Below are 26421 nucleotides of genomic sequence, written 5' to 3' on the forward strand. Positions count from 1 at the left end.
TCATGACTTATTTTTTAATGGTATTATCAACACCAAAATTTTTATCAAAGCTAAAATATTTCGCTGAATTTCAACTCAGCATCAGAACACAACACACTTGTACACACAACAGTGAGTGAGTGAAACAATACAATTGCAATGGACAAAAGATCTGAAGTCCTCTTTTTGGCACCCTCTAACAGGGAAATAAAAAAAAAAGCTATGCAGGAGTTTCTCTTAGGATAACAGTCTCCCAAATTTTTGGCAAATTAATGCAACCATATTTGTTAAATTTGGGAGAATTCTTCAAAGCCATTGCTGACTCAAAAAATAATCTTTCAGATCTGTAACGACTCCTAAATAGCACATTCATTTTCTTCCATCTGACCTTGTGTGAAGGAGTATCTAATGCATGATCCGCCAGTCCTGACTTGCCATAGTAATAGTAGCGAATGTATTTTTCATGTTCTTCCAGGCAGATGTTAACTGATCTTCCTGTTTGCCCATAATATGCCAAGTCACAGCCTAAGGATAAACTTCACCCTTTAGCACACCCAGGAGTGTATGAAGTTCCCTGTGACTGTGACTTGGCATATTATGGACAAACAGGAAGATCAGTTAACATCCATCTGGAAGAACATAAAAAATACATTCGCTACTATTTTACTATTGCAAGTCAAACCTCATATCAAGCAAATCAGAGTTGATAGTTTGACATGAGGTTTGAAAGTGGTGTGAAGGCCATGTTTCATCAATACTTTGGCTATCTTTTCTGATGTACCTCTGACATAGGGAATAGAAATGGTCATGTTGTGTTCTTGTGTATTAGGGGAGGGCAAAGTAATGGGACTGTAGTATTTTATCAATTTTGTAGGGATTATAGCCATTGGCCAAGAACATGGTGAGGAAAATTCTACAAACAGATTAATGGTACTGCCATTGGTTCCCCCCTTTACCTTCCATTAGTAAATTTTTTACATGGAACACTTTGAAAACAAAGTACTTACCACAGCTACATATAAGCCACTAGTGTGGTTACGCTATATAGATGATGTATTTGCCATCTGGCCCCATGGACAAGACTTTGGATGTTTTTGTCACCTACCTAAACAGCCAACACCCCAAAATCTACTTCACAGTAGAAAAATAATCAAATAACTTTACCATTTCTTGACACATTAGTCACCCGCCATACAGATGGATCACTATCTTTTTCCATTTATATTTATAATTAAGTGATAAGTAGAAAGAAAAAAAAAAGATAAAAAGAAACAATGGAAGAAATAAAAAAAAAAAAAAAAAATAGTGAAAGAAAGCCAAAGGCTTCCCCTCACAAGCAATTACTTGAATTCTTCTCCAACAGAGAAGTAATTGACAGATGACAGAAAGATTTGAAAGTCAAAAACAGTGGGATTTGGCAACTCGTATAGGTAAATGTGACTTCTCCATTGCTTCCACCTTAGTATCACCACCTCTAGGTCTGGCTCCCACTGACAAGACTTCAATAAAGGTCGAAAACGGTCTGAGTAGTGGCCCTTCCTTTAAAGCATAGCATTATACATGTCTGCAAGGAGATGTGCTTTGCATTACGGGAGATACTAAGACAAGTAGCGGTGAGTGCTTAGGTCCACCTTCACCACGAGTTGCCTCAGTCCTGAAGATACTTCAGGCTCAAACTTTGTTTGCTTATGCTTGAATAAAGGATTAAACTAAATTTATTATAGTCTAACCAAGCGAGATAAAAAAAACTTCCAACATCTTTTTCCTATCATCAAAAGCCCCACCTCCCTTTTTACCTTTCTATCTTCACAAAATACATCATACCTTTCCATTTCTAGTAGTGTCCTGGGTTCGATTCCCGTCGCCGACGTGAGGAGCTTAAGGATCTTCCTCAGCCATAGCCAAGTTAGCCGGTCTTGGGCGTGGACATCAGGGTTTTTCCCCCAGTTTATCTGGGGTTTTTCATCCCGCAAGCAGGTAAACCGGCCCCATGAACACACGGATATACAGCCATAAATACTTAACCCCCCCATCAGGGGGCTCAATACACCCCAATAGGGACGGGGGAGAAAAGGGAGGAAACTCCATATGAATAAATAAATTTCTATTACTGTCAGGATGTCATCCTCATCAAACCAAGTCTCATTTATTCCAACAATTTTGGGGTGAATGAACTCAATGCAACCATTTTATTTTCCTTGTTATTGATATTTCTGGCATTCATATATAAACATAGCAGCTCATTCCTGAATCTATAAGAAGTTTCACTGATACTACTTATTAGATGTGATTTTTCCATTTCCTTTTCTCTCTTTTTTTTTTTTTTTATTTTTTTTATTTCCTTACTCATCCCAGAATCTTCTTCAAATCCAAATGTTTTTCTCTACATCCTAGACCTTCCCTTTTTACGTACACATGCATTCACATCCTCTTTGAGCATCAACCTTTCTCATGCTGTGTTCCCCTTGTCCATCCTGAGTCTCCCCATTTCTCTGTTTGTCTTGCACATATGTTCTCTCATTCTGTACACTCATGCTATCCACGTCTTCATTCATAAGCACCATTTCAATCTCTGCTTTCTTACTCTTCTGCTCTTTCACATGACTGCTTACTTGCTCAGATTCATGCTCTGCATTCTTTACACCCTCCAAATGACTTGCACCAAAACCATTCAAATGCAGTCCATCACTCTTATACAGTTCAGTTCTTCTTTCAAACTCATTCCACACATTAAGTGCACTCCTTTCTCTTGATATATATCTACTAACATATCTTTCATAATTCTTGCTCTGTTTCATCTCATCACAATGACTACCTTTCTTATCACACTATTATCTTTTATCCTTCTCAACAACCTCCTTATTTTTCGCCAGGGAACCAGGGCGAACAGCGAAAAGTCAGCTACTGGAACAAATCTGAAAACAAACCCCAACTCAACATCACCAGAGTTAAAGATCGGTACTATCAACGTAAGAAGCCTGAATGGCAAAGAAATGGAGCTAGCTGAGGAATTAGATAAGTACCAGATCGACATAATAGGGGTGACTGAAACAAAAAAGACCAAAACTGGTGAGATCTTTCTGAGCAATAAATACAAAATTTTATATTCAGGCAATGACAATCAAGGAAAAGAAGGAGTAGCCATAGTATTCAACACAAAATACAAGGCTAATCTTCCTGAATGGCAGTCAGTCTCAAGTAGAGTAATGTGGTCAAATATGAGAATGGGGAACTGGACAATGAGACTTATTTGTGCCTGTGGTCCCACAGAAGGTTCTACTAAGGTAGAAGTGGAGGAATTTTTTGAGGCTTTAGAAAAAGCAACCGACACAATGAAAAAGGAAAAGTTGGTCCTTGTTAGGGATCTAAATAGTAGAGTAGGAAATGATTGTGAGACATACAAAAATATTTTGGGAAAATTTGGAGAAAAGAGCAAAGCTAATAATAATGGCAAATATCTGTTGGATTTCTGCTCAGGACATGGACTGGTTATTACTAACACCATGTTCCAACATAAAAATGTGCACAAATTCACATGGAGAGAAGAGGCTAGGAATAAGAAAAGTCTCATTGACTATGTTATTGTTGATAGTGATGTTTTCTCCCGTGCAGGACACCAGAGTGTACAGAGGATTTGAAATTGGAAGTGATCACTATTTAGTCTTGAGCAGGATAAAATTGAATTTCATATTGAAAAGAATAACATGTAAGAAAGTTTTAAAGCGAATAAAAGTTGAGCAGCTCTCAGATGTGAACTGTAGACTAAAATACAGAAATATTATTGAAAAGAAAATGAAAGAGTTTGAGAACAGGAATCAAACCTTGGAGATTCAGTGGCAAACTCTGAAGGAAACATTGATTGATTCTGCCAGAGAGGCATGTGGTGAGGTTGTGTGCAAGGATAAAAAAATCAGAACTCTCTGGTGGACATAGAAAGTTAAAGAGGCAGTGAAGGAAAAGAAGAAAGCATATCAAAAGTTCCTGGCAAATAAGTCAGCTTTTACTCTTACAGAATACAGAGACAAATGTAAGAAAGCTAAACAGTGTATAAAACTAGCTAAACAAAAGTCATGGGAGGACTTTGGCAAGAATATAGAAAATAAATATCAAGAAGGTGGCAAAATATTCTGGAGGTTGTTGAAGAAGCTTAGGAATGGAGGAAAGAGTGCTGTAAAAGGAATTAGAGATGATAAAGGTGAAATGGAAACAGGAGAAAAAGATATCCTTGAAGTATGGAGTAATTACTTTGAAAAACTGCTAAATGAAACAAGCAGTGATGACAGCACAGTGATAAAAAACACTGACCAGGCATGCAGTCAGGAATACATATCCATACTTGAAGTAGAAAAAGCCATCAAAGGCTTGAAATGTGGAAAGGCAGCAGGAGTAGATGATATTCGACCAGAAATGCTGAAGTATGGTTGTATAAGAGTCTTACAGTGGCTGCACTGCATAGTTCAGAAAGCCTGGACAGAGGGACGAATTCCTGATGATTGGAGTAGAGCTCTCATAGTACCCATATATAAAAAGGGAAATAAAACTGAATGTGAGAATTACAGACGTATTTCCCTACTGAATGTTCCTGGCAAGATCTATGCAAGTATACTTGAGAAACGGTTGAGAAGAATTGTGGAAGAAAAGCTTGGTGAAGAACAAGCTGGATTCAGGCCAAATAGAGGCTGTCAGGATCAGATCTTCACTTTACGACAAATAGTCGAGAAAGCATGGGAATATAACAAAGATCTGTATTTAAGTTTTGTCGATTTGGAAAAGGCATATGACAAGGTGCCAAGAGAGAAGCTATTCAATACGCAGCAGTTATATGGTGTCAATGGGGCATTATATCAAGCAATACTTAGTCTCTATTTGAGTTGTGAGTCAGCAGTTAGAATTGAAGGAAGTACAGGAAGATGGTTTAATGTTAAATCTGGTGTGAGACAAGGATGTACATTATCCCCTCGGTTATTCATTATCTATATGGATCACATTATGAAGGAATGTGGTATTAAACCTGATATCAAAATTGGAGATGTTAATGTCAGCACTTTGCTTTATGCGGATGATGTTATACTTCTAAATAAATCTGCTACAAGTCTGCAAGATTCTCTGACTAAATTGAATAGCTGTTGTAATAGATATGGTATGAAGGTCAGCAATAAAAAGACAAAGACAATGAAAATAGGCAGAATCATTGAAAATGTCAACTGTGTTGTGAATGGAGAACCTGTGGAACATGTAAAACATTTCAGCTACTTAGGCACGATTTTTACTGAAGATGGTAAACTAAATATAGAAATAAACAACAGAATCAGCAAAGCTGGTATCGTGGGAAGTCAATTGAATAAATTCATATGGAATAAGAAAGAAATTAGTTGGAACACTAAATTAGCTGTATACAAGACTGTGTTCAAACCAATTTTAACTTATGGATCTGAGAGCTGGGTCAGAAGTAAAACACTTGACCAAAGACTAGAGACCGCAGATATGAGTGTCCTGAGAAAGATTAGAGGCGTGAACAGATGGCATCAATGGCAATATCATATTAAAAATGAGGATATTAGGAAAGAACTTGACATTGTTAGCATCCAGGAATGCGTTAGCAGAGCTAATCTCAGATGGTATGGTCACTTAAATAGAATGGGAGAGGAAAGATTAGCAAAACAAGTGTTCTCTGCTAGGTTGGCAGGAAAACGACCCAGAGAAAGACCAAGATATAGGTGGATTGATACGGTACAAAGTGCCTTAGACGATAGAAATATAAGATCTGATAATGTTGGAGTCTTGACAAGTAACAGACTGATTTGGAGGAAAATTGTAGATCGGAAGTTAGTAGTGATGTAATTTTTTCATGTAATACTGTCATATCCTGTACACCCCTTGAGGGTACATGGCAGGAATTTGATGATGACAACCTCCTTATATCCAATCTTACATTCTTCCTGTTCTCAGTCAGGTCATATGCCCCTACTACCACTACCAATTCCTTTGCTTGCTTACTCCTCATATCCAATGCCTTGATCACCCTATTCATTTTACCTCCTGGAAAGCAAACTTTCTACATGTTCTCATTTACCACACCTCTAATAAATCACATCACCATACAATGCCACTTGCAAGTCTCGTGTTTCCTTTATCATAAAGACAATTTGTTTTTTGTATTTTTCACTCTTCCATACATCTCTTCATTTCCCCTACTCAGCTTTCAGATTTGTATCCTTTTTTCACTATTCTTCATTCTCACTACTTTATCACCAATCACACACATTTGTTTACCATCAAGGTCACTGTCTACCTTACCATTAATTAATAATAGTCACAAGAGCAGTTGATGAGGGAAAGGTATATACTTCTGTTACTTTTGGGCTGTCAAATGCCTTTGTAAAATCCAAAAGTAATGGAAGTATATACCTTTCCCTCATCAACTACTCTTGTGACTATAATTAATTAATAATAGTCACAAATGGACTTGGATATCAAGTCCATTTGTGATATGGACATATGGACTTGGATATCAAGTTAATGAATTTGATTGTGGATTGACTTTCTGATAGAGAGTTGTGTATGAAGGAGCACTATGTATGAAACAGAAGGTTACATCAGTCGATCCCTCAGGGTTCAGTACTGAGATGCATATTGTATAACATTTAAATCAATGGATTGCAGGGGGATATTCAGTTGCTTGCAGATGATCTAAAACTGAGTAGGGTTATTAGTAAAAGTGCTGATGTAGTAGCCCTTCAGGAGTTGTAAAATAAGCTAGATAGATGGAAAATGAATGGGAATGTCAGTTTAATGCAACTAAACATAAGGTCTTACATTTAGTTACAGTATGTTGGAGGAACTGTAGTAGAGAAAGTGGAGGTGGTAAGAGACCTTTGGAGTAATGATTGATAGAAACATGAAGTTCAGAGACATATGGCAAAGGTGGTGAAAGTAATCCACCAATACTGAGAAAGACACTGACCAGCAGAGACAGAAGAGTTATGGTTCAACTGTGTAACACACTAATCAGACCACATCTGGATTCTTATACTCAGATTTAGTCACTGAGATTAGAAGGGGATAAATTAATCTTGTAGAGACTGTAAAAAGAAGATAACAAAAACAGTATCAAGACTGGCACAATAAATTAAAGATGGCAAGAAATTATATTCTTGGTTTAATCCTTTGTTCAAGTATAAGCAAACAAAGTTTGCACGTGAAGTAACTTCACGACTGGACAATTCATATATAGAGGCTAATGAATTTACATCACTTGCCTTATTATCCCATAATGCAAAGCACATATCCTTACAGATATGTATAATGCTATGCATTATACAAGGTCACTACCCGGACCAGTTATGACATTTATTGAGATCTCATCAGTGGGAGCCAGACGCAGAAATGATACCAAGGTTTATGGAAATATAACTACTGCATTACTTCAACCTTGATATCAGATCTCAATAAATGTAATAACTGATCTAGGTAGTGACCCTTCCCATAATGCATAGCAGTGTATAATCAAATTAGCCAAGCAAATAAGAAAAGGGTGATCATTATGGGTTATTTTAATTATGGCAATATAGAAACATCAGAGGATGTAATTATAAATGAAGTGCCAAATCACCCACCAATTGGTGAAAGCAACCAGGAGGCGATTACCTGGTTGATGGCCAGGTAGTTTGAGGACCTCTCTAAGAAAAAGGGACAGGAGACAGCTTGCAGGAATAGCATGGAATGAGGAGGTAGCTAGAAAAGAGATTAATGCAGCTTGGGGGATTTTCAAAAACCATCTAGTAGATGCAATGTCTAAATGTATTCCATGATCTCCCACAGGTGTGAAATGGATGAATAAAGAGATTAAACATTAAACATGCGATACAGAGAAAAACGGCATTATGGAGGCAGCATAAGAGAAGTGGAAATAATCAATTCCATGAGATCTACAAAGACCAGCCAAGCCAGGTGACTGTTTTGGTAAGGGTAGCTAAAGAGAGGTATGAACAGCAGTTAGTTAATGAAGCCAAAAAGAATTCCTAAGGAGTTCTTTTGATATGTAGCCAGCAAAAGAAAGAATGATTATGGATGGATGACATTGATTGGAGAAAATGGTATATGTACAGCTGTTGCAAAAGGTGTAGTGGAGATACTTAATGAGCAGTTCATAAAGGTCTTTCAATCTTGTGAATGTGACTTCATGGAGAGATTGAAAGCAGTTGATGATGGGGAAGAGAGACTGTAAGTTAGGAAGAGGTGTGTATGGGGAGTTGAGAAAACTAGATGTAAATAAGGCTGTGGTACTTGATAATGTATCACCACGTATTCCGAAGGAATGTGCCAGGGAGTTGACACCAGCCTTGATATATTTTTTTTAATACGAGTCTTGCACTGGGTCAAGTTCGTAAGGTGTGGAAGGAGGGCAAGATTGTGCCACTTCATAAAGGAGGTGACAGAACTCAAGCATCAAACTATAGGCCAATCTGTGTGTCACGTCACGTGTTGTAGTTAAGCTGTTGGAGAAGTTTGTGAGAGCTATGATAATTGGGTTGACAAAAATGGTATTATCTTTGATGGACAGCATGGATTTGCTAAAGGGAAGTCATGTTTTAGTAATCTACTTATTACAATAAGGTGACTGCTTCCATAGACAGAGGAAAAGGATACACAGTAATATACTTAGATTTCGCAAAGGCTTTTGATAAATTACCTCACAAGTTGATAGTGTAACTAGAGTGGATGGGGTTGGATATTAGATTGGTGCATTGGATTGGAGACTGGTTTTCTAATAGGTATCAACAAATTGTGCATGGGGGAGTGATATCCAGGAAAAGGAAAGTTACTGGTGGTGTGCCTCAGGGATCTGTTTTAGGACCACTGCTGTTTAGCTTGTATATTAATGATATTGGTGAAGATTTGGATGGAGATATTCAGTTGTTTGCAGATGATGCAAAGTTGGGACGAACCATGAAGAGTAGAGAAGATGTTGTGGCCTTACAAGAAGTCTTGAATAAATTGAGTGATTGGGCACAGGAATGGGAATGCGAGTTCAATGCTGCAAAATGTAAAGTTTTAAAATTTGGGAAACAAAGATGGGATGCAGAATTTATGCTTGGTGAGGAGATATTGTCAGAGGTGGAGGAAATAAGGGATCTGGGGATGATAGTGGATAAGGATCTGAAATAGTGGATAAGGACACTGACTTGTAGAAGTAGGGAGATTCTTGTCCCATTATATAAGGCTTTGTTAAGCCACAAATGGACTATTGTGCCCAGATTTGGTCACCTGGTTTTCAGAAAAAATGTTGGAAAGGGTCCAAAGGCGACTGACTAAGGTAGTTTCTGACCTCTGGAATGTTGAATATGAGGAAAGATTGAGAAGATGTAATTTGCAGAGTCTGGTGGATAGGAGGAAGCGGGGAGATATGATAGAGACCTACAAGTTAGTAAGGGGTTGTTATAGGATCAATGCTAGAGAGGTTCTACAGAAAATAGTGGGAGATCAGTTGATAACCAGAGGTCATCCCTGGAAACTGTATAAAGAGGTTGTAAGTAGGGGAGTGAGAAGCAGGTTTTTTATTCATACAGAGTTGTGAATGATTGGAATGCCTTGTCTGAGAGCGTGGTATCTGCAGAGAATTTAAGTTTGTTTAAAGCACAGTATGATGAGCTGTGTGTATGATAAAAGGACACTCCTAGATGAGTCTGACTCCATGAGGTCTTGGGTAATAATAATAATTATACATGTCTGTAAGGATATGTGCTTTGTGTTGTGGGATACTAAGACAAATGATGTTAAGGTCATTAGCCTCTATACGTGTTGCTCAGTCATGGAGTTACTTCAAATGAAACCTTGCTTACACTTGGATAAAAGATTAAACCAAGAATATAATTTTTTGGCATCTTTAATTTTAGTATAACCAAGTGGAAAAATTTTTAACAAGCCTGGGACAATGTTAGCTATGAGGATATGCAGACTTTGTTTGATAGGAGCAGAACTGATATGATTGAAGCATATGAACTGTTGAGAGGCAGTTAGTTTGACACTGGGAATTCTTTCATATGGTAGATCAAGAGGAAGGTTCAAGGACAAGGAGCTATCTCTGGGAGCTATAGTATGATCAATTTGTTGTTTAAGATGGGTCTTGGGATACCTATCTTGTTGTTTAAGATGGTCTCCCATGATAAGTCTCGACTCCATGGAGGGTAATAAAGTAATCTCCATTTTACTTCGTTTGTCACATTATCTTTGTACACTTCCAACAGTGACCTCTTGTGATTTCACTACCTGCTATCACTGTAATAACTTCCAAAAAATTAATTTTAAAGAATCCAACTTTATCACTAAACATCTCCAGAAAAAGCCAGTTACACAAAGAATGTAATCAAATATTATTGAAATTCTATTCTTGCATATTAGAGGGGAGGTACACACTAGTTGAACAGTTGTTGTAATATCTTAAATCTGCTTGATGTTTTAAAATCTGTAACATGTGTAATAATTAAAGTTTTTTTTTTTTTATGTATAATATTGTGTTTTATATTCACCTTATTTGTACAATATTATCAAGCTAAATTAAATTGCTGAGTGACTAATATTTCCAAATAAATCAAGAAAAAAAAAAAAGTAAAAATTTTATACATTTTTTTTTTAAAGGCCACTTCAATCATTCAAAGAATAGCAGAGCAACAGATTGCCTTGTGGATTGTTGTATTAAGTGTTATTGGGGGCATCCTCTTCTTGATTGTAATAGCATTAGTACTAGTTAGGGTAAGTAGTATGAAATAATATTTTATACTCTTAAAACATTTGTAGAGGAGTAAATTAGTAATAGAAATTTTGTATCAAGATTATATTATTTTGATAGAAATCTAAAAATAACTTCTGAAACAAGACTCCAATCCATGAAAGTAACCCTTGTTACTTTGGTGTTACACTTGATCATAGCTCAACTTATCAAAAACATTTGGAAAAAAAACCCTAAAATTAAAGATATCTGCCAGTAACATCATAAACAAGCTGACAGGCACAAATTGGGATTGTAATGCCTCAGCTCTTAGAACAGCAGTCCTGGCTCTAGTCTTCCCTGTTTTGGAGTATTACTGTTCACCAGTTTGGAGCCAAAATCACCACACGACACAGCTCAACATAATGAGAACTGTTTCTGGTACCTTACAATCTACTCCTCTCCCATGCTGCCTGTTCTTTCCCACATTTGCTCCTCCATGCTTCATAAGAGAAGCTATCAAAGAAATAAAGAAAATTAGGAATAATATGTGTCTTACTATATCAAGATATCTCGTCACCTCCCACATATCTCTTGTGGAATCGCCAGACGATAGCCCCCCTGGACTAGTGGATAACACTCTGGAATGAACTTGCAAACAAGTTTTCTTGAACATAGATCCAACTATCAAACCACAAGGATTCAATCTATCTCAACACCTCTGGAGTCAGCTAAACAGATTTAGGACCAGACAAGGCTGCTGTGCCCACTTATTACATCTGTGAGGAATTTCACAGTCATGTTTTTGCATGTGTGCAGACTATGCATCATATCACTGACTGTCCCATACATGCTTTACTTGGAGGCCTCAGGAAATTTCATTTATTCCCAGATAGTGCCATTGATTGGTTAACTGAACTGTCAGTCTGTATATAGTTTTGCTCAATAATTTCTTTTATTTCCCCCATATGCTAAATAACAAAAATTCTCATATCATAAGAATAGTAAGTAGTCTGAGAATTAAACTAAAGAAAATAACAGATATACAAAAAGTTTGTATTATTATTAATATTTATGACTATTTTGTTTATTTTCTTAAGGTTTATGATGTTACCCCTTGTATAACATCATTGGCTTTTTTTACTCAATTTATTTAAAGCATTAATGATATTTTAAAGACGTAGATAAACAAAAAAATATTGTAGGAATAATTTTGGACATATTTGTGGGATGCTTGAGATTATTATTATTTTTTATTAATATTATTTTATGAGAGGAGATTGGCCCTAAGATCCAAAGAAAATCCTAGGGAATTTTTTTAGCTATGTGGCCAGTAGGAGGAGAAATGACTGTGGAAGAATGATATTGTGGGATAAAAATGGGAATAGAGTGACTGATGCAGAGGACATAGTGGAATTGTTCAATGAACACTTTATTGGAGTATTTCATCTCAGTTTTAATGCTAGAGGGATAGGACTGGTTCGAGGTCTGGAGGTACAGGAGGAGAGTGTGTTTCAGATGCTGAGTACTCTGAATGTCAGTAAAGCTGTGGGACTGGATGGTATTTCACCACGAGTTTTGAGAGAATGTGCTAGGTAATTGACAGTGCCTTTAACATGGCTTTTCAATGAAAGTGTGGCTTTGGAAAAGGTGCCCAGGGAATGGAAGGAAGGTAAGATAGTGCCATTGCATAAGGGTGGTAACAGACTGGAAGTGTCTAATTATAGGCCAGTCAGTGTGTCATCAGTAGTTGCTAAGATCTTGGAGAAAGTAGCGAGGGACCGTATACAGCAATGGGCAGATGAGGGTAATGTTATCTGTGAGAATCAACATGGATTTGTAAAAGGACGCTCTTGTTTTAGCAATATGCTAGCCTTTTATAATAAAGTTACAAGAACATTAGATGAGGGAAAGGCATATACTGCAATTTTCTTAGACTTGGCGAAGGCATTTGACAGGGTGCCACATGATAAGCTGATATTTAAGTTGGAGCACATGGGTGTGGATGTCAGATTGGTCAACTGGATTCAGGATTGGCTGTCTGATAGGTATCAGAGAGTTGTATATGGTGGAGCAGTTTCCAGGAGGCAGAGGGTTACAAGTGGAGTCCCACAGGGACCAGTATTGTTTAATGAACCTATATTGTTTAACCTTTATATCAATGACATAGCCAGTGGATTGCAGGGGGATATTCAGTTGTTTGCGGATGATTCAAAGCTGGGAAGGATTATTAGTAATAGTGCAGATGTGGTAGCCCTGCAAGAGGATTTAAATAAGCTAGATAGATGGGCAAATGAATGGGGGTGTCAGTTTAATGCAGCAAAATGTAAGGTCTTGAGGTTTGGGAAACATCGATGGGATGCTCCATACTCTATGGGAGGAGTTATACTGGAGGAAGTAGGTGAGACAAGAGATCTGGGGTTGATGATTGATAGAAACCTGAAGTTTAGGGGACATATTGCAAAGGTGGTGAAGGTAACACAGAGGATTGCTGCTATTATGAGAAAACGCTGACCTGCAGAGATAAGAGGGTTATCCTTCCGTTGTTGTATAAGTCTCTGATCAGACCACACTTGGACTATTGTTCTCAGATTTGGTCCCCAGGATTTGAAGGGGATAAATTAACTGTGGAAAGGATACAAAGACGGATGACAAAGATGGTTTCAGGACTGTACAAGGATAGTTATGAGGATTGGCTGAGAGAATGTGGACTGCAGAGTTTGGTGGATAGAAGAAGGAGAGGTGATATGATTGAGACTTTTAAACTGTTGAGAGGTGGTTACAGGGTTGACACTGGGGAGTTCTTTCGCTTGGTTGAACAGCAGGAAGGAGCGATGACAAGAGGCCATTCCTAGAAGTTACGAAAGGAAACTGTGAGCAAGAGGGTAAGGAGTGGTTTCTTTGTGTGGAGGGTGGTTGAGCCGTGGAATGCATTGCCTGGTGGAGTGGTGGGAGCGAGAACGGTCAGCGAGTTTAAAGAGTGGTATGATAGACTTTGCGTTTCTCAGGGGTGGGGACCTCCCCTCGATGAGTCTTGACAGACTTTGTCTTAGGAAGGACCTCCCTCGATGAGTCTTTTGACTCCTTGGAGGCCTGAATAATAATAATAATAGTAATTATTCAGGCCTCCATGGAGTCAAAAGACTCATCGTGGGAGGTCCTTTCTAAGAAACACAAGTCTATCAAGACTCATCGAGGGCGGTCCCTCCTAGGAAACACAGTCTATCATACCACTCCTTAAACGCATTGACCATTCTCGCTCAAGATTGTCTTCTTTCGGAGCAGTATCAGGCATATAATGATAACAAATTAATACAACTGAAAGGGGGGGGGGGAACGTGGAAAAACAGAGATATTAAAATCTGAATATCCCCAAAGATGGACTATAAATTTTTTAGGAAAAGGAGAAAGAATATAAATTAATGAAAATTAGGGGTGGGAGTTATGGGGTGAAAAAGTCACTCATTCTCTTGCACACTACTTTCATTCACAACCTCCAGGGATAACCCCTCGTCATTGTCCTTTTCCTTTGTTCATGGTGTCAACCTTGAGACTACCGCTGAATATTTAAATGTCTCAATTATATCACTTCTCCTATCTACCAAACTATGCAGTCTATGTGCACTCAGGCTATCATCGTAATTAACATTGTATACTTCTGATATACTCTTCATTATCTACCTCTGTACCCTTTCAAGGTTAATTATGGCTAGTGTAACAAAAAATTTTTTTTTCTTAATTATGTTGTGGAGAATTTTATAATAGTGATTTTCGGTGAAAAATTGATATAACCGTGGTACTGTGGGTTTAAAAAAATTCGCTTTGGTTATTTTGATTAGCACAGACATGCTAGTTAACTTTACAAAAATGAAGAAACGTATGGCAGAAATGCAGAAGGTTTCAACTCAGAGATCAAATTTTTAATTAGACTTTCTGCATTGGATACAATGCAACAGATGTTTTATTTATGTGTCCAAAAACATTAAAGAATTATGAAGCATTAGATTAAATAACAAAAAAGAATGTATTATGATGCATGAGAAGTGCAATGAAAGGTTAGGCCATTCAAAAAATGGGCATTGTGTTACTAGGAATAGTCAGGAAACTTTTTGTAATGTGGAATATCTTGTGATAGGCCTATAGTTTGATGCTCGAGTTCTGTCACCTCCTTTATGAAGTGGCAACATCTTGCCCTCCTTAGGAATTTGACCCAGTGCAAGACTTGTATTAAGAAAATATGTCAAGGCAGGCATCAGATCCCTGGCACATCCCTTCAGAATGCATGGAGATATATTATAAAGTCCCACAACCTTATTAACATCCAGTTTGCTCAACTCCCGATACACCTCTCGCTCAGTCAGTCTCTCGTCCCCATCATCACCTACTCTCAATCTCTCCATGAAATCGCATTCATAAGATTGAAAGACCTTTATGAAATACTCATTAAGTATCTCCACCACATCTTCTACCAGTGGCAGCCCGTACATAAGCACTGCGACACTGCAGCACCCCCAAGGAAAAAATGAAAATTTTTAATTTTGTTTGTGTTTATAAATAATAACAATGCTTACAACATTATATAAATGCAAATACAATATGTTAAAGGTTACAGCATATGTTTTGACATTGATTGAATAGTTAATAATTGGAATTGTTCGATTAACGCTTTAGATTACAAAACAAACACACTGTGATCTAACGCTGATATTTGTTTGCCCTTGTCATTGCACTTTACATGATTCCCACACTGCAGTGTATCTTTAGTATGTTTACGCGCGTTATTTCTGTGAGAAATGACACTTGTATTATTGGTGCATGGTGAACTATATTTTGTCCATCTTATTTTATTAAAATAAGATAATTATTTATTATAGATAAAAGGATAAATAATGATGAGTGTCACTGTTGAAAATATGAAAACAATTATAATTTTTCAATCATCGTTACACGAAACAAATGCACTGTGATATAACGCTGATATTTGTTTGTGCTTGTCATTGCTATTGATACAAAACTTTGATTATTGGGGTTTGTTTGTGGTGGGGATGAAATATTTTTAATAAAGTAATTTTTAATATGTAAATTTATTTATTAATAAATTCGTTACTGATTAAGAAAAAATGTTTTTTTTTTTTTGTATATACAGCACCCCCCACTTAAAATTTTCACCGCTTGCCACTGTACAGCTTCTTTATACGATTTTCTCCAATCAGTGTCATCCTTCCATAATCATTCTTTCTTTTGCTGGCTACATTATCAAAAGAACTCCTTAGAATTCTTTTTGGCTTCATTAGCTAACTGCTGTTCATATCTCACTTTTGTTGCCTTTACCAACCAAGTCACCTGCCTTGCTTGGTCTTTGTAATCCTCATGGAATTGGTTATTTCCACTTTTCTTTTGCTGCATCCATAATGCCCTTTTTCTCAGTACTGCATGCTTAATCTCTTTATTCATCCATTTCACACCTACCTTATTTAACCTTCTCACCCTTGGAATACATTTAGTCATTGCATCTACGAGATCAGGGGTAGGCAAACTTTTGAGACGGAAGAGCCAAACCTGTCCCTTACATTAAAAATTATTCGAGAGCCATAAATATATTTTTACAAATAAGGAAAATTTAAAATATTATAGTAAATTTATAGTAATATATAAAAAGTTATAATATTAATTATCTTTATTAAATGAAGAAAAACTCACAAAAACTTGCTGTCATTGGTTTTAATCAGTGTGAGCAATGAGCTTGCATTTCCTTAGGAAGTTTCTGTATGTCCGATTTGTAACTAGTCATTTTTAATTTAAGGCAAGATTCCAAGTTGGCATCAGTAATTTGTCTCCTCAATTTACATTTAATGAAATTGATGTTAGAAAACAATTGCTCACATAAATATGTAGACCCGAAGATCTGAGAATACCAAATGCAATTTGTTTTCAACTCATGATATGAGTCCAGAAGACTATTCAAGTACTGAAAATCATTGTCTGCCTTCTGTAGTTATTTTATAGCAGTCTGCTTGTGCTGTGAAATCAGACTGCATTTTTCTTTTTCCAGTTCTTCCATTTCAATATCAAGATACAAATTTGGAGCTCCATAAGGCTTTGCTTGTCAAGTCCTGCAATTGTATTTCAAAATTAGCCATGTCAATTTCAAATAGAGAAAAATTTAATTCCTTCACATTGGCATTAAGAGGATTTGTAATAAAAGCTAGAGTCGCTTTATTATTTCCGAATTTCTGAAACCTTTGAAGAAAAGACTCTCTCATGGCCAAGTGGTTAGCGTGTCCACTCCCCAACCAAAAGGTTGCAGGTTCAAATCCCACCGTGGGTATAGATGTTTGTGATGGTCTGTGGAAATACTAGTGGTCAGCAATAGTTGGCATAGTTGCGGTCAGTTGGAGGTTTGTGAGTGGTGGAGACAGAGTTGTAGAGTAGATACCCTCCCGCGATGAGTCTTTGGACTCCCTGGAGGTGTCACATAATAATAATAATCTACGGCTGCAATACTAGTACTTTATGACAATAAGAAATAATCTTTGTTAATGAGGGCATTGTTCTCTCGATGATATTGAGACATGTTAGGGAAATGAACTGAAGTTCCCCTCTCTAAATCTTCAGTGAACAGAATGAATTTCTTTTCAAACGAAATAACTTCCTCTAGCATTGAAAAAGCAGTATTTCGCTTGCCTTGTAATTTACAATTGAGCTGATTCAGTTATGATGTAACGTCTGCCATAAAGTATAATTTTTGCAATCACTGATGTGTTAATTCTGGATATTGAACATCCTTGTTGTCGAGGAACAGTTTGATTTCATTTATGCAAGCTGCAAAACGCTTTAACATGTCACTTCTGGAAAGCCATCGAACCCTGTTGTACTGGAGAAGATCTGAATACTCTCTCTCCCTTTCACTTAGCAACTCTTAAAATCCCCTTGCTATAATGGTGTGGGTAATCTTAATACCAATTCCATAATTTTACCAATTTCTACTGTAAATGTTTGTGCACAAAGTGCTTCCTGGTGCAGTATACAATGGAAAGTAATCACTTCGTGATTAATTTTTCCTTTTAAAATTGAAACAAAACCCTTTTTCACTCCCGTCATACTTTTTGCACCATCAGTTGCAATTGACACAATTTTATTGAATGGGATATGATTTTTTTTCCATGCATTCAAGAACAGCATTTGCTATGTCCTCTCCACACGTTTGGCCCTTGAGTGGCAATAATCCCAGAGGTTCTTCTCTCAGACCCTCAGATGATACATACCACACAAAAAGGGAAACTTGGGCTGTGTCCTTGATGTCGCAAGACTCATCTACCGCAATTGATAAAGCTGAAGCTAATTTAACATCTTCGACTTGTTGGTTGGTCACATTTGAGGACATTGTAACTGTCCTATCTGCTACTGTTTTGGCAGATAGCGGTATGTTTTTAATTTTATTTAAAATCTCTGCTTTATTTTTGAAATCCCGAAAAAGTTCAGATGCATTAACAAGATGAAACAAATGAATGCTAGATAAAAACAAATGTCTCAAAAAAAAAAAAAAAAAAAAAAAAAAAAAAAAAAAAAAAAAAAAAAAAAAACCCATACTAACCAAGTTGTTTTAAAAAACTTGGTATCAATAGTCCATAGTGGGTGAGCAAAGTGCTCAATAACATTCCATAATACAACAATTTTGTTGAAAATCCAAGGACTACAGGTCCAGTTATCCATCTTGCCAGAACTGTTAACCTTGGTATCTTCCTGATTTGGCTTCCACTGATAAGATCTCAGTAAAGGTTGAAGCTGGTGTAAGTAGTGACCCTCCCCTTAATGCATATCACCATGCACTTCTGAAAGAATGTGTGCTTTTGCATTATGGGATAATAAGGCAATTTAGCCTCTGTATACAAAGTCTGATTGTGAAGATACTTCATGTAAAGGCTTTGTTTACACTTGCATAAAGGATGAAAACAAGAATGTAATTTAATAATAATAATAATCTCTTAAATAATGATAGTCTCCCCTTTTTAGCTACACTAGTGACACAGCTTTCTAATGACTCATTATCCTTCTCCATCTACAGACAGTCCACTCATATTAGTAGGTATTTACATAAACAACACCACATCATCACTCTTCCCAACAGCATGGCATCCTCCAATCACTTTCTCACCAAGACAGGGTGATTTGTTCAAATGACAGCACTTGAACTTCACAACACATTTTTCAACCAATGGATACAGCCCATATAAAATAGAGAAAATGTTACAATGCGAGCCAATATTCGATACATCAGGGGAAAAAAAAAAAAAATAGCCAACATTCTTTGTGAATGATATGCCATACTACTTTCAAATCTTTCATTCAGCTAATATGCAAGTGTTTGTGGTGATGTACTAATTCTATTTTCTGCCCTTTACTTTGCTTGATGAATAACGGTAGTACTAAAATGATTATTTTTACAAGTATTAGAAATATCTATGGTTATTACTGTTCTCTTTTTTACCTGCATCATAGTGTAAAAATTTTTCAAGTCTGGATTCAATGAATATGTCAGAGTTAAGAATGGTAGCTTACTGCAATTATCTAAGGCTATACTTGTTTTACTATTTTAGTATGAATGAATTTCTTTTCATTTAGTACTATTTAGTGAGTAGGTAGCTAAATGACAAAAAAACTTATCATTTAGCTACCTACTCACTAAATAGTACAATATACCGGGTGATTATAAAATAACGTCAAGTGTTCATAGCCCTCTAGCGAGTAATGTATTGGACGAAACACACCAATATTCGATAGACTTAAACAGTGGAACATGGGGATTCGATTTAACAAAAAAGTACCAAAGTTGCCAGCAGGGGATATTTTGGCACTGTTTACCGAGTAAAATGCATTAATTTGCATTATCGCGTTTCTTGTGATCAATCATGCAATAAAAGGAAAGCCTGTGAGATTTCTTATCATTTGTAGATGAACTGCTTTTCGATGCCTCTTACCTTACGTGAGTATGCTTTGTTAGTCAAACTCCATTATCAGCGGAACAATAATGCCAGTGCTTGTCTTCGTGATTTTCGGCATATGAAAAATTCACAAAAAGGACCGACTAGCGTAACAAACTTAGGAAAACTGATTCAGCGATTTGAAACTACTGCAACTGTAGCAGTGCAGGTAAGCAGGGGATGCAAACCAATCAATCACCAACAAGTTGAACAGGTTGCAACTGCTATTGTGGAACAGAAGATGACGAATGTGCAGTGTACCAGCAGTGCACGAGCAATATCCCGGCAAACGGATATCGCATACACAACGGTGTGGAAAATCCTACATCAGATGTTGAAGTTTTACCCCTATAAAATCAGTCATGTTCAAGAATTGCACCCTGGTGATGCAACCACATGAATCTACTTATATTTGAGATTCTTGGCGTGCATGGAAGTGAATTATGCATGGCCGTGGCAGATTTTATGGAGTGACAAAGCACACTTTTATTTGAACGGCAATATTAACACATGCAACTGTCGCATTTGGGCTGCAACTAATCCGCACGTGTCTGCAGATGCTTATCGACTCGCCCAAAGTCACAGTGTGGTGTGGATTTACGGCATCTTTTATCATCGGTCCATACTTTTATGAGGAAAATTGCCAAAATGGACCAGTGACCGGTTCTGCCAATGCTAACAGGTATGCCAATATGCTACAGAACTTTGTGGTTCCACAACTGCAGCAAAAAGGATGTCTTGATTTAGCCATCTTCATGCAGGATGGTGCACCATCCCACATCGGACTTCAGGTACAGCGTGTTTTGTGACAATTTCTCTGACAGAAGAATCATTAGTCGTGCATTTCCCACGCCACGGCCAAAGAGATCACCTGATCTCAATCCTTGCGACTTTTTGCTGTGGGGATTTCTTAAAAGCATTGTGTATCAAAGATATGTACCCGATATTCCAACTCTGAAAGATCGAATAACGTGATATTCGATCTTGCACGTGAGACAAATCAATTCCAATATGTTGCGAGCCACTGTGGAAAATGTCTGCACCATATGCAGTTCCTGGAACATCAGAATGGTGGTCATATTGAACCTCAATTGTAATTAACAATAAACGTAATGAAATTGATGTGTGCTGTCTCTCATTTTCCATTTAGTCATTCATTAGTCACACCTACTAAAATTAATTTGGCGGCACCAAAATTTCCCCTGTTGGCGACTTTTGGTACTTTTTTTTTCGTTAAATCGAATCCCCATGTTCCACCGTGTATGTCTACAGAATATCGGTGTGTTTCATCCAATACATTACTCACTAGAGAGCTCTGAACACGATGTTATTTTATAATCACCCAGTATATTGTGATTCTGAAAGTGGCTAATTATAGGCCTGTTTGTGTGTCATCAGTAGTTGTTAAGGTCTTGAAGAAATTAGTGAGGGACTATATACAGCATTGGGCAGATGAGGATAATGTTATCTGTGAGAATCAACATGGATTTGTTAAGGGGTGCTCTTGCTTTAGTAATATGATTGCCTTTTATAATAAAGTGACAAGAGCAGTTGATGAGGGGAAAGGCATATACTGCCATATTTTTGGATTTTACAAAGGCAATTAACAGGTTGCAGCGCATGGGTTTAAATGTCAGGTTAGTCAAATGGATTCAGAAGCAGCTGACTGATAGGTATCAGAGCTGTGTATGGTGGGGCAATATCAAGGAAGCAGAAGGTTACAAGTGGGGTTCCACAGGGCTCAGTACTGGGACCTGTATTGTTCAACCTTTATATCAATGATATTGTCAATGGATTGCAAGAGGACATTCAGTTGTTTGCAGATGATTGAAGCTGGGAAAGGTTATCAGTAATAGTGAAGATTTGGCAGTCCTGCAAGAGGATTTGAATAAACTAGACAAAATGAATGGGGGGGATGTCGGTTCAATGCAGCAAAATGTAAAGTCTCGAGGTTTGGGATTCATCGATGGGAGGATGCATACTCGATTGGAAGAGCTGTACTGGTGGAGGTAGGGGAGACAAGCGATCTGGGGTTGATTGATAGAAAACTGAAATTCAGCGAGCATATTGCAAAAGTGGTGAGGGTAACTCAGAGGATTGCTGCAATACTGAGAAGGACGCTGACCTGCAGAGAGAAAAGAGTTATCATTCCGTTGTATAAGACCCTGATCAGACTACACTTGGACTATTGTTCTCAGATTTGGTCCACAGGATTTGAAAGGGATAAATTGACTGTGGAAAGGGTACAGAGGCAAAGAACAAAGATGGTTTTAGGACTATACAATATGAATTATGAGGATCAACTGAGGGAATGTGGACTGCAGAGTTTGGTGGATAGAAGGAGAGGTATGATCGAGACTTTTAAACTGTTGAGAGGAAGTTATAGGGTAGACATTGGAGAGTTCTTTCACTTGGTGGAATGGCAGGAAGGAGCGATGACAAGAGGCCATCCCTGGAAGTTATGAAAGAAGGCTGTGTGCAAGAGGGTGAGGAGAGGGAGAGGGTTTCTTTGCATGGAGGGTGGTTGAACCTTGAAATGCATTTCCTGAGAGAGTGGTTGGAGCAGAAATGGTCAATGGGTTCAAGGAGTGGTATGATAAATTTTGTTTTTCTTAAAAACAACCTCCCACGATGAGTCTTTTGACTCCATGTAGGCCTTAATAATAATAGTAATTCCCTGAAATCAGCTAAATAAAAAAGTTAAAAACATTATTGTATCTACTTGCTTTAAGACAAAGCCCATTTCTTCTGTATCATTTAACATCACCTAATCATTTTTACCTGCACTTCCTTTTAAGATTAGATTAGAGAGTAGGTATGCTATCCACTCACCCAACCAAGCCAACATCAGTGATCACTCCTTTGATACTAATCTGAAATTAATAAAATTATTCAGTCTCTGCTAACCCTGTCTAATCCTCTTATAGTATATTCCTTCCAATTTGCTTATGATTTTTACTCTTTTAGAAGAAATTTGATGCTTTTCTAAGAATAGATTTCCCTTTTAGGCTGGATTTTTCCAACGAAAAAAGAAAGAAGAAATGCAGAGGTTGATGCAGGAAGCTGAGGTGACAGAATGGGAACACCATATAGCTGATAACAGCTTGAATGATGTATCTAAAAAGAAGACAGATGGACTGGATAACCCTATGTATAATAAATAACTTAGGTGATTCTACTGTACTAGATACAGTTATATAGTTCCTAATGTACAGAACTAGTTTCTCTTTGCCTGATTAAAATTTTTTTTTCAATTAGATGATTTGATAATTAAATCAGTTAACACATTCATACCAGGTATTATATAGTGCATCTGGATTTTTTTTTTTTTAATATATTGATCCTATACACAAGAGATCAAAGAACATAAGCAGATCAATGCCCCGTGTGGAATGCAGGCGAGTATTCTAGAGGATAATGGAGAATATATTGATCCAATATATTCTCCATTATCCTCTAGAATGGAACAACCTTTGTATATAATGGTTGTTCCAGAAGATAATGGAGAACATTATGATTAAAAGAGAAATGATGATTGCCAGTTCACTGGAGCAGCAACCATGGAAATACTTGTAGAGCAGATCCAGTACTGAAACACTAACTGTGAGATAGACGATGCAGTAAGTCAGTAAGGAAGGAATCATCTATAAGCCAAAATGCTTTCCTCTGGACAGAATTGAGAATTTTTAGATAGATTTTACATGGGCCACCAAAACATGAGTAGTATTCTAAGGATGGACAGATTTGGGATTTTTATAGGGCATAGGTTTTATAGTAGGGTAGTGCAAAATAGGATCTTGAGCAGAATGCCTAGTTTCTACATGCTTCAAGTGGCTTATGTGATGTCTTTATGTCATAAGAGACTGTAGGTAAATGTCAGGCTAAGCAGCACAATCTGATCCTGTTGGTGAGATGTGTATTACTGAGAAGTAAGGATAGGTGAAGTGAGCTGAGCTGAAATCCCTTATGCAAGAGAAATGCAAGACTGTATTTTGGTGACATCAAAGGTTACAAGATTGTCCTTGCATTGAAGGAAGACATGGTCAATGTTTAAGGCACTGGGATATCTGAGGACTGATGGTTTATCAAATTATAGGATCAATGGAGAATATTATGAACAACAAAGCTGAGAATAAGATCAGCAATGATTGAGAGCAAGTCATTTATGTATAGGAGAAAGAATGGGTGACAGAATCCCTGAGGCATTCCTGCATTGGTAGCAAAGGCTCAAAGAGAGAAAGCTATACACCATATCCCACAGTGAACAACCAATAGAAGGCTGGTTACTCAATTACAGAGAGAGAGGATGCAGGTAGACCAAAAGGGTGGCAGTTTGTTTTGCATGCCTCAATGCCAGATATTCAAAAGATATGGAAATATCAAGAGTGATAACACATTTCTCTGAATCTTTCCATGTCAAATGATGAAGACTAGAAGGTTAGCCATGGATCTTAAATGGCATAATCCATACTGATAGTGAAATGGTGGGTCTCTAGGCAGTGCAGAAGTTGACTATTTGATGACTTTTTCCATTATTTTGGAGAGGATTAATGCAATGGTGATTGGTTGTAGTTTGACAAGTCATTTTTTTTTTTTTTGCTTTTTAAATAGGCTCTATACATGATTGTTCCATGCATTGGGATAAGTGATAGCTAAGTACAGAAGATTGCAGAGGTAATCCATAACATGTGTTAGCTATGGAACAAAAAGTGAGCAGAACTGGAAAGAGAGAGATGCCATCAGAACCAGCAGATGTTTTTGGTTCCAAAATTTTTTTAGTATTCTTCAATTTTGCCAAAAAACCATGTGAGACATTACAGGCTCAATGGTATGGTAGGAGGCAATTTACCTTGGTCATCTATGAAAGAAAGAAAGTGATACCAAGAGGTCAGCTTTATCTTTTGGTGCTATAATAGCATTACCATCTGGATTAGAGACAGAGAGAAATGGAAGGGCAGATGAGCAGAATTTGAATCTGATTGTCCTGGCAAGGGACCTGGAGATTTCGTGGATGGCATTGAAATCTTCTGTTGGCTGTTTTGCATTCAGTGCATGTGTAAGCATAGCTGAGCAAGAATCTACTGTTCTTGATGCAAGCTACCTATGATAAGCTGAGTTTTTTCTTTTTCTTTCCAACTGCTTTTATACATTTTCTGTTGAACCAAGGGTCGGAAAGTGAACAACAATTTTGAATAGAAGGAGGAGCTGAAGGATTTCATGATAACGAGGATAATTTCTATAACTAACTCTATGCATGTAATTTTGGTCAGAAGAATAGAAGCAATAGCCAGACCAAGTTAAAAAAAATTCTAGAGTTCATTCCACTTGTTACTTTTGTATTACCAAAGGACACAACGTTGGAGGAAGAGCATTTTCTTATGCAAGTCCTCTCACAAGGGAGAGGTCACCTCTCCTCTTTTACTGAGAGGAAAGATGACCTCGTTGTTTGGATCAAAAATGGGCTTCATGGATATAAAAGTGAAAGGTCAGACTGGTGTTCAAAATCTGGAGTGGTTGCTACAGCACATGAATGGGACAAGGAAATCTTAAGTCAGAGGAGGTGAGAAGCAGGGGATTCTAAATTAGACATTAACTGGCAGGTAGTGTGAAGTATTAAACAAGCAAAGGTGCCACCCTTGTGGCAAAATGAATCAAAATGTGCAGTTTAAGTTCAAAAGTAGGTGGTCTGGTCTAGATGTCAGTGATAATGAACATAAACAAATGAAAATCATTTATGTCGGAGTTGATGCCAAAGATGTGGTAAAGTGGATTATTATTATTATTACTACTATTACATGACACCTCCAGGGAGTCCAAGGACCCATCATGGGACGACACACTACTCTACTTCACTAAATACATCTCATCCTGCCCACTACTAGTTAATTCTCCAACTACGACACTACTACCATCAATTCCATCTATTGCACATCATCACCAACAACAGTATTTTTTTGTCTGTAAATTGTGTGTGTTCTGAAGGCCAATTTATCTGTACGTAAAATGAAAAACTAAAGTTTCCGGGAGAAAAGACCCTGCTACCACCGTATGAGATTGGCTAACTCGCCTTCAACTGAAAAAAGCCTATATAAGGATTAACCTCATCACAATGAGAATCGAACCCAGGTCTTTTCTAATCGAAGGGCACAATGTTCCACTATTCTTCCAATTGCACTAGCAGCACCTAAAAGCAAGCACAGACTTTTGGTACAGCACCATGCAAATGTATTTTCAGGAAGAACAGAGGGATCACAATTAGGGTTGTGGTGGTCATGATCTCACTCTTGATTCCTTTTGTTTATTATCGAGCATGCAAAACGCAGTTGCTGTGTGGGAATGCAAAGGAAGATATTCATGTTGACACATTAGCTCAATGAGAACAAATGTGTGTAATTATGGGGACATTATTGTGGAAATACAGTTAATAGTATGTGATGGAGAAGACCCAGGGTTTGAGTGCTAGATCTGAATTTAGCTCTATACTGGAGTATGGAACTCTGCCATACTCAAGATAACCACTTTGCCTCTAAATAAGAGGAATGATCATATCAGGATTTACCTGGGAGGTGCCAAAAGCATGTGGAATTTTCAGATAAAGAGTAGCTGAAGAACAACAATTATGATAATGAAAAACTCAGAAATTTAACACAGTGCCATGACAAACTACAAAGGAAAGCTGATGGCAATACATAGGAAACGTTCAAGGATATTTTAGGTAAGCATCATTAGACTGAATACTTAGGGCTGGTAGGA

General features: G+C 37.4%; 1 protein-coding gene across 2 annotated transcripts in view; it reads left to right on the top strand.

Annotated features, from left to right (window-relative positions):
* LOC150094569 (integrin alpha-9-like) overlaps positions 1–22912 on the top strand; it is an 806800-nt gene extending 783888 nt beyond the window's left edge. For both annotated transcript variants that reach the window (XM_090411876.1, XM_090411877.1), the window contains exons 26-27: positions 10618–10731; positions 22677–22912. In XM_090411876.1, coding sequence (XP_090268002.1) covers positions 10618–10731; positions 22677–22832 — 270 coding nt within the window. In that variant the 3' untranslated portion in view covers positions 22833–22912. The remainder of the gene's footprint in view (positions 1–10617; positions 10732–22676) is intronic.
* Positions 22913–26421: the final 3509 nt, after the last annotated feature.

The sequence above is a fragment of the Typopeltis vanoorti genome, chromosome 22, assembly GCF_054136105.1.
Source record: "Typopeltis vanoorti isolate ZY-2024b chromosome 22, IOZ_Tvanoo_1.0, whole genome shotgun sequence".
Taxonomy (NCBI): Eukaryota; Metazoa; Arthropoda; class Arachnida; order Uropygi; family Thelyphonidae; genus Typopeltis; species Typopeltis vanoorti.